The following is a 12456-nucleotide window of genomic DNA, read 5'->3' on the forward strand; positions in this document are numbered from 1 at the left end:
GCATCAATAAAATAGAGAGAGCAAAAAGATTGTGATGCAGAGAGATGGGTAGCAGGATAGGTCTGTTAACAGTGGGTAGTAGCAAGAGAGAGCTCAAGCTGTCAAACATTTTCTTGTGTCCTCCCAGGTGCGGAGGAGCAGTGCTCAAGAATATATTTTTTCGTTTTTTTCATTCACGGGATGTGGGCTTCGTTGGCTGGGCCAGCATTTATTGCCCATCCCTAGTTGCCCTTGTCAAGGAGGTGGTGAGTTGCCTTCTTGAACCGCTGCAGTCCATGTATTTTAGGTGCACCCACAGTGCTGTTAGGAAGAGAGTTCCAGGATTTTGACCCAGCGACAGTGAAGGAACGGTAATATTTTTCCAAGTCAAGCTGGTGAGTGACTTGGAGGGGAACATCCAGGTGGTGGTATTCCCATCTATGTGCTACCCTTGTCCTTCTATATGGTGGTGGTCATGGGTTTGGAAGGTGCTGTATTTAGCATTTATATTTATATGGCTAGTCCAGTTCAGTTTCTGATCAATGGTAACCCCCAGGATGTTGATAGTGGGGGATCTAGTGATGGCAATGCCATTGAATGTCAAGGGCAATAGTTAGATTCTCTCTTGTTGGAAATGGTCACTGCCTGACACTTATGTGACGCAAATGTTACTTGCCACTTGTCAGTCCAAGCCGGGATATTGTCCAGGTCTTGCTGCATTTGGACATGGACTGCTTCAGTATCTGAGGAGTCGCGAATAGTGCTGAACATTGTACAATCATTGGCGAACATCCCTACTTCTGACCTTATGATGGAAGGAAGGTCATTGATGAAGCAGCTGAAGATGGTTGGGCCTAGGACGCTACCCAGAGGCACTCCTGCAGTGATGTCCTGGAACTGAGATGATTGACCTCCAGCAACCACAACTATCACTCCAAACACTGGAGAGTTTTCCCCCGATTCCCATTGACTGCAGTTTTGCTAGGGCTCCTTGATGCCACACTCTGCCAAATGTGGCCTTGATGTCACTGGGCAGTCACTCTCACCTCACTTAGCTCTTTTGTCCATGTGTGAACCATGGGTGTAATGAGGTCAGAAGCTGAGTGGCCCTGGCGGAACCCAAACTGGGTGTCAGGGAGCAGGTAATTGATAAGCAAATGCCGCTTGAGAGCACTGTTGGTGACCCCTTCTATTACTGATGACTGAGAGTAGACTGATGGGGCAGTAATTGGCCGGGTTGGATTTGTCCTACTTTATGTGTACAGGACATACCTGGACAATTTTCCACATAGCTGGGTAGATGCCAGTGTTGTAGCCGTACTTGAACAGCTTGGTTAAGGGCAAGGCAAATTCTGGAGCACAAATCTTCAGCATTATTGCCAGGATATTGTTAGGGCCCATAGCCTTTGCAGTATCCAATGCCTTCAGTCATTTCTTGATATCACATGGAGTGAATCGAATTGCTGAAGACTGGCATCTGTGATGCTGGGGACCCCCGAAGGAGGCCAAGACGGATCATCCACTTGGCACTTCTGGCTGAAGATTGTAGCAAATGCTTCAGGCTTATCTTTTGCACTGATGTGCTTGGCTCCCCCATCACTGAGGATGGGGGTATTTGTGGAGCCTCCCCCTCCAGTGAGTTGTTTAATTGTCCACCATCATTCACGACTGGATGTTACTTGTATCCTCTATAGCGAAGACTGATGTGAAACACCTGTTCAATTCATCTGCCATTTCCTTATTTTCCATTATCATTTCTCCAGACCCATGCTTGATATTGTCACCATGTTCCAAAAGCCAAAAGTTGATTCATGGCCTCTGACAATCCTCACCTTTGATGAGCAAAATACATTATATGAAATGTAAATATATATTAAAAATTTTGATAAAACCCCATTTCTTTTTAGTTGGAGGATGTTGGTGAGTGCATCGAGAAGATTCGAATAGGACATGATGGTCGAGGCATCAATTCTGGCTGGCACTTGGACAGTGTGGAAGTCCGGCGACTCCTGCAGAAGGGGAAGGTCAGTGTCACTAGAGATATTGGTTCAAATTCAAACATGTAAAATAGGTCCCAGGGAAGGCCACTGAAGCAAATGTTATTGATGTGTTCAAGAGTTCACTAGCATATTTAATTTCCTCTCCTGCTGCACTGTTTAATATGTTTTCATAAAACCCTGTTGTGTTATGATAATGTGGTTTTTACCTGCTTTTTTAACTGAGTTCTGATATTTATTCAAATAACATTCAAAGGAACTTTACGTGTAGCCGTTAAGCTGTGTACTATATGCAACATATGTTCTAGAAAAAAGATTGAATGATTATGGCAAAGTATGAGATCAGTCAAAAGGGGTTAAATTGGATGAATTCCTGTTTTATTCCTATTGTTATCATCATTTAACTATCTAATTGCTCCCCTAAATTTTTCTAATTGGTCTCACCTGAACGCACCACACCATCTCTGATCAAAGACATGGCCAAGCAACCTACTGCATTAACATTGAAACCCTCTGTATTCAGACCCTAGACATTGGGAGATGCACAGAAATACCTTTGGGCTCTCCATCGAAGTTTTTTTCCCTTTGTTGCCCTTGTTTGGCCTTTGACTGTCTTCTCCCCACTGGGGGCATGGCTGAGACTGAAGACTGAATAAAATGAGGGAAAGCAAATTCTGCTGCTCTGTGATAACAGCATGCTGGTGTATGGGGGAACAATGTTAACAGCTGGGGTTCTTGTCACCAACTGAGAATTCACACTGATGGGTTTCAATGTGCTGGACTCAGGGCTGCTGCTAGGGCAAGTTTTCTATTGGTCAACCTGGTCTCTGAACACTTAGACTCCCATCACACTGCTTAAGAGTCTTCAAATCAAAATATTGAGTAACCTATGCTTGGAAAAGTTGCTGTTTGCCCAATATGGAGTGCATAGACTTTCTGTGGGGACACACACCACCAGCCTAAATCCAGAGAGCTGAAAGCAGAGGTTGTCAGCAACAGCCAATCCCTGTCTTAAGGTTAGCCAGAGGACTTCATAAAATGATACCTTGGTCTGAAAGATAATATAATGGAGGTAGTTCAATTTTGCTTTGACTTTCTTGCATTTATTGAGAAAAAAACTAAACAAGTATTTAATTTTAAAATTCAAATAAAATACTCACGTTTATAGAGCATCGTGCATGTCTTCAGGGTGTCGCAAACCGTTTTACGACTGTAAAATTATTTTTGAAGCATAGTCGCTGTTTTGGAGGATAAATGTGGCAGCCAATTTGTGATTGGAAAAGCGCCAAAAAAAAGCAGTGAGATGAAAGGCTAACTGATCTGTTCTTTGGTGATATTGATTGAAGTATAAATGTTGGCCAGAGCATCTCCCCTGCCCTTCTTCAAATAGGGCCACTGGATGTTTAACATCCATCGGAGATGCATACAGCATCTCCAACAATACAGTACTTCCTCAGAAAGCACTGAGGTAGCAGCGTAGATCATATGGTTAAATCCTACGGTGAGGAGTGCTACTGCTGAGCCAAGGAAATAAGTTGCAGAAATTGTGGATATAACCAGCTTTACCCTCTGTCATGATTGAATGCCAGGGCTCGGAGACAATTATTTTTCCCTGTGAACGCTGGCTGGCAAAGTCCGAAGAGGATGGAGAAATCATTCGTGAGCTGGTGCCTTTGGAGATTATTCAGAAAAAGCTACTGAAAGATGGAACACTGAAGCACACTGAGAGTACAGTGGACGATGCACTGGAAAGTGAGTAGCTGTGCACTGGAGGAGAGGGGAAAATTTAAGATGCTCGAAAGGTTTGGTTCTTCCTGGGGCAGACCAAGGTTCTGATGAAAGGTCATCGACTTGAAGGGTTAACTCTGTTTCTCTCTCCAGAGTTGCTGCCAGACCGGCTGGGCATTTCAGATCTCCAGCATCTGCAGTGTTTTGCTTTTGTAAGGGTTTCAGATGCTTGTGTCAAGGAATGACAGGACGTGGGGGTCACAGCCCTGATCTGCTACATTTCCCTGCAATCACTGGCCAGAATTTTCCGGTCCCGTCAGCAATGGGAATCGTCGTGGGTAGGACAGGAACATTTGGAGAGTCGTTGAAAACCAATGGCTCTTCAAATTTTCCCGTCCTGCCCGTAACAATGCCCACCAGTGTCGGGACCGGAAAATCCCGCCCCTGCTGTGCCACTGTGCTATATATGCAGAGAGTGAATATGTAGTTTAAACTGATAAGTTAATATGTTAAGAACAAGACAGCTTTCTCTCTTGAAGTAACTGACTGCCTCATCGGGCAATGGTTCTCTGAGTATAGTAATTACCATAAAAGATGCCCCATCAGTCAGGATGCAAAAGGTTAAAAACAATGTCAGGATCAACCTTTTTACACAGAGGGGTTGAAAGGGGTTTGGGTGAGGCTTCCCAGGGGAGAATTTCCTCAGAAGTGGAAGTTTTCACCAATATATGGAAGGCATTGCCTGAGATACACCCATGGCACCCACTGGCTCCGTGCAAATGAGGTACATGCCCAATGACCCCCCCACCCCCCACCCCCACCATAGGCTCAGGTGCCAGAAGTGAGCATGATGGGGAGGCAGTGGCGTAGTGGTACTATCACTGGACTAGTGACCCAAGATAATGCTCTGGGGACCCAGGTTTGAAACCCACCAGGGCAGATGGTGAATTTGAGTCCAATAAAAATCTGGAATTAAAAGTCTAATGATGATTATGAAACCATTGTTGATTGTCATAAAAACCCACCTGGTGTCCTTTAGGGAAGGAAATCTGCTGGCCTTCACGTGACTCCAGACCCACAGCAATGTGGCTGACTCTTTAAAAAAAAATGCCCACTGAACAAAGGGCTAGGGATGGGCAATAAGTGCTGGCCTAGCCAGCGACGCCCACATCCCATGAACAAATTTTTTAAATCTGTGGGACCCATATAAACTTAGCCAAATGGTGCAATGGGATTTTCTATTTCTTAGGTTCTGGGACAGGCAGAGAGACCACAGTGATCTTTTCTGATCCTGTATAATCCAGTGTTCCAAGACAGTGCATTGTCCAACTGTGGGGAATTCTACAGCATTTATACTTGTGCACCCTCGCATTACCAGCAGGTAGTGATCAGGAACAGGAACCCTCACTAATTTTGGCACCTCCCCAAATTTGGGTGCACAAATGTTAGGTGGTAGCACTGTAACCACTGGGCCATGTGAGACCAGCCTGCACTTAACAGACCGAGGCCTGAGATAAAGGTGAGCTTCTTTACAGGTGGGCTCTCCTCAACACCTGATTTTCCTGTATCTGGTGTGTACAGAAGAGAAAATGGAGGCCTATAGTTCTAAATGATGAAGTGAAGAGGGAAGAAGAAGAAATACATTCACTGTAAAGAAAGGAGTACAGAGTTCTCACCCCCAGTGAAGTAATGTAAAATAAAGTCTTTAATACCCTTCTAGCAGGTCTTTAACATGTCGATTTATTTTACCTGTGGAGTCGCACCATTTCAGGTTCTCTATGTACAGAAGTAAATCCCTCATCTGCTATTTGCTGCCTGACCTGTGAGCTGTGCTTTCAGAAACCACAGCCTCCTTTCTCTCGGGGCAGGGGGGGAGGAGAGATTTATTTTGAATGCAATTTCTAGCGGATTCGTAAAGATGTTTTGTTAGAAACGTGTACTCAATGGAGATGGTGAATAGAGGAAATATACTCATTGTGTTGCTAATATTGCCAACACACAGCAACCAGAAAAAACATTCCCCAGTCCCAGAGGACTAACAGGAGGCGTCCAAGCCAGGAACCCTCCTTTTCCAGTTAAGTAAACATCAGTGCATGCTATCTGCCTGATAATGTTTCAAAAAGAAAAAGCAAATGGAGAACGGTACCAGAGTGGCACCATTCAGAACCCACCCACAAGCACAGAGTTAAAATCGGGCCCAATTATTGTCTTTTTGAATCATATTTACCCGCTACATTTCATGAAAGCATCCTTTAATGATTCACATTGTCCGTTTTGTTTGAAGCTCACATTTACAAGATTTCTGTGTACACGGGTGATGTCTACAGAGCAGGGACAGATGCAAACGTTTTCCTCATTATCTACGGAGATCTGGGAGACACCGGAGAAAGGAAGCTGAGTAAATCTGAGTCGCACTCCAATAAGTTTGAACGAAACCAGGTTAGTGCGAAGCTTCGAATAGCTGTAGAGCATAGGAACTGTGAGTAAGCCATTCAGTCCTCCAGCCTGTTCTGCCATTCAATCAGATGGCTGACTTATTCTTCTACTGCATTTCCTAACTCTAATTTTAGGATGATGTCCTCTTGTTCTGAAAAATATTTCCATTTTAATAGGACTTTGCATATCTCAGGATATGCCAAAGGTACATCAGAAGGGTCGCCACTTGTAGAGAACTTAGTCCAGCCATTCCTAATGACATTAGCCAAATTCCACCTAAACAGATTGAGCCAGTGACCATGGATGGCTTCAAATGAACTGTTACTCTTTGAGTTGATCAGCAATCATCTGGAACACTGGGCTGGATTTTCTCGGCCCTGGAGACAGGGTTGGAGGAAAAGGAGGCCAGGAAAACAGGGGAATATGGGACAGGATGGCTTCCTGATGCATTACTTCAGCCATGGAACATTCCCAGGGTTGGGCTGGTAACAGGATCGGCTAACTGCTCCACAGAGGCAGGCAGACAGCAGACAGGTGGTTAAGGCCCCAATTAGGGGACATTTTTCAGTGTCTTTCCACTGGCGGAGTGGCCACCCCCCAGTGCATGCGGAGACCACTAACTTTATAAGGCGGCCGGGTTGGCCATCAGAGCCAGAAGCCCCGTGCCCCAAGCCTGGGTGTCATGGATGAAAGGATGCAATCATAGCTCAGCTGGATCTGATTCGGAGGAAGGGTTTTCTCTCTATCCCAATGTCCCTACCGCCTTCAGGAGACTTCAAGGCAGCCCTTCAACATGGCGCTTCCATGTTGAGGTGCCCTCACTACCTCTGCCATGTCTCAGCAGCGCCAACTTCTCCTGGTGAGGCTGCTGAGGTTCTAGAGATGCGGGCTCTGTGATTGGGCCTCCGGCCTCGAGGGCCCTCTGGATGCCAAGCACAGAGGTGTGCCAGTTAGGAGGCCACCTCCCAGAAAATTCCATTGCTGGTCTCATTGCCAGGAAGTGTGGCCTTGGGACGTCAGGGTCCTGAGAACGGGGTGAAACTTCAGCCCTGGAGACCTAATCCAGAAAGGGTTTTACTTTGAATATTTAATTGGTGTGTGACAACATTCAGTACATCTGGTCCAGTAGCATAGTGGCTATGTTACTGAACTGCTAATCCAGAGGCCTCAACTAATAATCTGGAGATGTGAATTTGAATCCCATCATGGCAGATGGGGAATTTAAATCCATAAAGTCATGGAATGGTTACACCCATTTGTGTCTGTCTTGGCTCTCTGCAAAAGCGACTCAGTTAATAATTATCCACTTACCTTTTGAAAGCATGGATTGAATCTGCATCCATCACACTGTCCGGTAGTGCAGTTCAGGTCCTAACCAGTCACTGGGTGTAAAAGCTTTTCCTCCTGTTGTCCCTAGTTCTGTGCAATTTAGCTTAAACCAGTGTCCTCTGATTCTTGACCTTTCCACTAATGGGAATAGTTTCTCCCCATCTACTCTATGCAGCTCCCTCATGATTTTGAATACCTCTATCAAACCTAAAATAACCTAAATACCTCTACCTGACCCTTCTCTTCTCCAAGGAAAACAATCCCAACTTCTCCAATCTTTCTACATAACTGAAGTTCCTCATCCCTGGAACCATTCCTGGGACTGACATGTGAGGAGAGATTGAGTCGGTTAGGATTATATTTGCTGGAGTTCAGAAGAATGAGGGGGGATCTCATAGAAACCTATAAAACTCTAACAGGACTAGACAGAGTAGATGCAGGAAGGATGTTCCCGATGGTGGGGGAGTCCAGAACCAGGGGTCACAGTCTGAGGATACGGGGTAGACCATTTAGGACTGCGATGAGGAGAAATTTCTTCACCCAGAGAGTGGTGAGCCTGTGGAATTTGCTACCACCAGAAAGTAGTTAAGGCCAAAACATTGAATGTTTTCAAAAGGGAGTTAGATATATAGCTCTTAGGGCGAAAGGGATCAAAGGGTATGGGGAGAAAGCTGGAGAAGGCTATTGAGTTGGATGATCAGCCATGATCATAATGAATGGCGGAGCAGGCTCGAAGGGCTGAATGGCCTACTCCTGCTCCTAGTTTCTATGTTTCTATTCTTGTAAATCTTTCGTGCACTCTCTTTAATGCTTTCACATCCTCCCTAAATTGTGGTGCCCAGAGCTAGACACAATGCTCCAGTTGGGGTTCTCCTCAGTAACACCTGGGGAAGAATTTTTGGGTTGGTGAGCGGGGGCGGGGCCCACTCGCCGATGCGTAAAATGACGCGGGGTGACATCAGGCGGGCGTCCTGACGTCACCGCGTGTCATTTAGATTTTCAGTTCAGCAGGCATGCAACCCACTCGGCTGCGCGCCTGCCGAACTATCAAAGGCCTATTAAGGCCTGTTAAAAACTAATTAAATTAATAAAATGAGCTGCCCGTCCAACCTTAAGGTTGGCGGGCAGGTGAAGAGCCCAGGCGGCCTTCGCATCTATCATGGAACCTCATCCATGGGTGGGATGAGGTTTCCTGAAGGGTTTAAAAATTCAATAAAATTTTTATTTTTAATTCATTGACATGTCCCAGCTCATGTCACATGTTTTAAAAGTTTTTAATTTCTTTATTTAAGTGTTTAAATCATAAACTAATCTCCCTGAGGCACCTCTGCGTGAAAGAGCGTAGGCCACGACTCAGGGAATACCCCCCCCCACCCCCTCCCACCCCCCGCCCACACAGGGAGCACTCAGGCCCATCCATGTAAAGTGGCGGCACGGACCCCATCAGGGGCGCCGATCAGATTCGCGCCCGCTCCCACCCGCCCCCGCACAACCCCCCCACAATGGGGGGAGAATTCTGCCCCTGGGGACTTGTGCCCAAATTGGGACACCTGTCCTACAGGCTAGTCAAGTAATAGCTTGACATGGTCATACTTACTGAATTATACCTTACAGACAATGTCCCAAACTCCTCCATCACCCTCCCTGGGTATGTCCTGTCCCATCTGCAGGACAGACCCACCAGAGGTAGCGACACCATGGTTTACAGGCAGGAAGAAGTGGCCCTGGGGGTCCTCAACATTGACTCCGGACCCCATGAAGTCTATGGCATCAGGTCAAACTTGGGCAAGGAAACCTCCTCTGATCACCACCTATCGGCCCCCCCTCCACCCCCCAGCTGATGAATCACCCCTCCGTGTTGAACACCATTTGGAAGAAGCAAGGGAAGCAACGACACAGAATATTCCCTGGGTGAGGGATTTCCATGTTCATCACCAACAGTGGCTTGATCGCAACAATAGTGACTGAGCTGGCTGAGTCTTGAAGGATACATCTACCATACTGGGCCTGCAATAGGCAGTGAAAGAACCAACAAGAGGGAAAAACTGACTTGACCTTGTCCTCACCAATCTCCATGTCACAGATGCATCAGTCCATGATATTATTGGTACAAGTGGCCACCACACCGTCCTTGTGGAGTCAAAGTCCGAGCTTCACATTGAGGATACCCTCCATTGTGTTTTATGTGGTATTACCATGGTGCTAAATAGGATATATTCAGAACAGATCTGACAACTCAAGACTTGGAGCATCCATGAGGTGCAGTGAGCCCTCAGTGCAGCAGAATTGCACTCAGCCACAATCTATACCTTCATGGTCCAGCAAATCCCTCGCTATACCATTACCTTCAAACTGGGGGATTAACCCAGGTTCAATGAAGAGCGCAGGAGAGCCATGCCAGGAGCAGCACCAGGCATACCTAAAAATGAAGTATCAACCTGGTGAAGCTACAAGACGGGTCTACTTGCATGCTGGAAAGAGGAAGGAGAATGCAGTAGATAGAGCAAAGAGATCTCACAATCAGCAGATTACATCAAAGCTCTGCAGTCCTGCCACATCCAGTCAGGAATAGTGGTGAATAATTGAACAACTAACTGAAGAAGGTGGCTTCACAATCACCCCAAATTCAATGTTGCGGAGCTCAGCGCATCAGTATAAAAGACAAGACTGAAGCATTTGCAATCATCTTCAGCCAGAAGTGCCAAGTGGCTGATCTATCTTGGCCTCCTCCAGAGGTTTCCAGCATCACAGCTGATAATCTTCAACCAACTCGATTCACTCCACGTGATATCAAGAAACGGCTTCAGGTACTGGATACAGCAAAGGCTACGGGCCCTTTCGACACCCTTAACCATGTGAGTGTTGGCCTATAGAAAGTGAGTCTGGGGAATTAATAATGGAAAGTAAGGAAATGGCAGATTAAATTGAACAAGTATTTTGCATCAATCTTCACTATAGGGGATGCAGGTAGCATCCCAGGAATAGCTGTAAATCAGGCAATGGAAGGGAGAGCGGAACTCAGAAAAATTACAATCACCAGAGAAGTGGTATTGAGTAAATTGTTGGAGTTGCGTTCTTAAAAGAAGTGGCTAGTGAGATAGTGTTGGTTTTAATTTTCAAAAATTCCCTAGATTCAGAGAAGATTCCATTAGATTGGAAAATAGTGAATGCAACCCTCTTATTCAAAAAGAGAGGGAGACAGAAAGCAAGGGACTACCAACCAGTCAGCTTAACATCTGTCATAAGGAAAATGTTAGGAGCTACTATTAAAGACATCAAAATTCAAGGTAATCAACAGAGTCAACATGGCTTTGTGAAAGGGAAATTATGTTTAACCAATTTATTGGAGTTCTTTGAAGAAGTAACATGTGCTGTGGATAAAGGGGTGTACTTAGATTTCCAGAAGGCATTTGATGAAGTGCCACATCAAAGATTATTGCAGAAAATAAAAACTCATGATGTAGGTGGTAACATATTGGCATGGATAGAAGATTGGCTAGCTAACAGGAAGCAGAGAATTGGCATAAATGGGTCTTTTTCAGGTTGGCAGGATGTAATGAGCAGTGTGCCACAAGCATCAGTGCTGGGGCCTCAACTTTTTACAATTTATATAAATGGCTTCGATGACGGGACCGAAGGTATGGTTGCTAAATTTGCTGATGACACAAAGGTTGGTAGGAAAGTTGTGAAGAGGGCATAAGGAGGCTACAAGGGAACATAGATAGGTTAAGTGAGTGGGTAAAGACCTGGCAAATGGAGTAGAATGTGGGAAAATGTGTAACTTTTCATTTTGGCAGGAAAGATAAAAAAGAAGCATGTTATCTTCATGGCGGGAGATTGCAGAGCTCTGAGATGCAGGATGATCTGGATGACCTAGTGCAAAGGATTAGTATGTAGTTAGTATATTACAGCAAGTAATTAGGAAAGCTAATAGAATAATATTAAAAACAAAAAGCTAAAAGCTACTGCGGATGCTGGAAATCCAAAACAAAATAAAAACAGAATTACCTGGAAAAACTCAGCAAGTCTGGCAGCATCGGTGGAGAAGAAATCAGTCAGCTATGCCTGTCTCTTTATGGGGTATGTGGAACATTCCTTGTTGCAGTCCTACTCCGGCCCCCTCCCACAACTCTTTCTCCGGTACATCGATGATTACTTCGGTGCTGCTTCATGCTCTCGTCGGGACCTGGAAAAATTTATTAATTTTGCTTCCAATCTCCACCCCTCCATCATCTTCACATGGTCCATCTCTGACACTTCTCTTCCCTTCCTTGACCTCTCTGTCTCAATTTCTGATGATAGACTGTCCACCAATATCCATTACAAGCCTACCGACTCCCACAGCTACCTCGACTACAGCTCCTCACACCCCGCTTCCTGTAAAGATTCCATCCCATTCTCTCAGTTCCTTCGCCTCCGTCGCATCTGTTCTGATGACGCTACCTTCAAAAACAGCTCCTCTGACATGTCCTCCTTCTTCCTTAACCGAGGTTTTCCATCCACGGTCGTTGACAGGGCCCTCAACCGTGTCCGGCCCATATCCCGCGCATCTTCCCTCACGCCTTCTCCTCCTTCCCAGAAACATGATAGGGTCCCCCTTGTCCTCACTTATCACCCCACCAGCCTCCGCATTCAAAGGATCATCCTCCGCCATTTCCGCCAACTCCAGCATGATGCCACCACCAAACACATCTTCCCTTCACCCCCCTTGACGGCATTCCGTAGGGATCGTTCCCTCCGGGACACCCTGGTCCACTCCTCCATCACCCCCTACTCCTCAACCCCCACTTATGGCACCTCCCCATGCCCACGCAGAAGATGCAACACCTGCCCCTTCACTTCCTCTCTCCTCACCGTCCAAGGGCCCAAACACTCCTTTCAAGTGAAGCAGCATTTCACTTGCATTTCCCCTAACTTAGTCTACTGCATTCGTTGCTCCCAATGCGGTCTCCTCTACATTGGAGAGACCAAACGCAAACTGGGCGAC

The 12456-nt window shown here is 45.9% G+C and overlaps 1 protein-coding gene across 1 annotated transcript in view; it reads left to right on the forward strand.

The window, feature by feature from the left end:
• loxhd1a (lipoxygenase homology PLAT domains 1a) overlaps positions 1-12456 on the forward strand; it is a 184336-nt gene that overhangs the window by 128825 nt on the left and 43055 nt on the right. The window contains exons 27-29 of the mRNA XM_078539341.1: positions 1887-2003; positions 3566-3728; positions 5989-6143. Of these exons, the coding sequence (XP_078395467.1) occupies positions 1887-2003; positions 3566-3728; positions 5989-6143 (435 nt within the window). The remainder of the gene's footprint in view (positions 1-1886; positions 2004-3565; positions 3729-5988; positions 6144-12456) is intronic.

The sequence above is a fragment of the Cetorhinus maximus genome, chromosome 1 (genome assembly GCF_964194155.1).
Source record: "Cetorhinus maximus chromosome 1, sCetMax3.hap1.1, whole genome shotgun sequence".
Taxonomy (NCBI): Eukaryota; Metazoa; Chordata; class Chondrichthyes; order Lamniformes; family Cetorhinidae; genus Cetorhinus; species Cetorhinus maximus.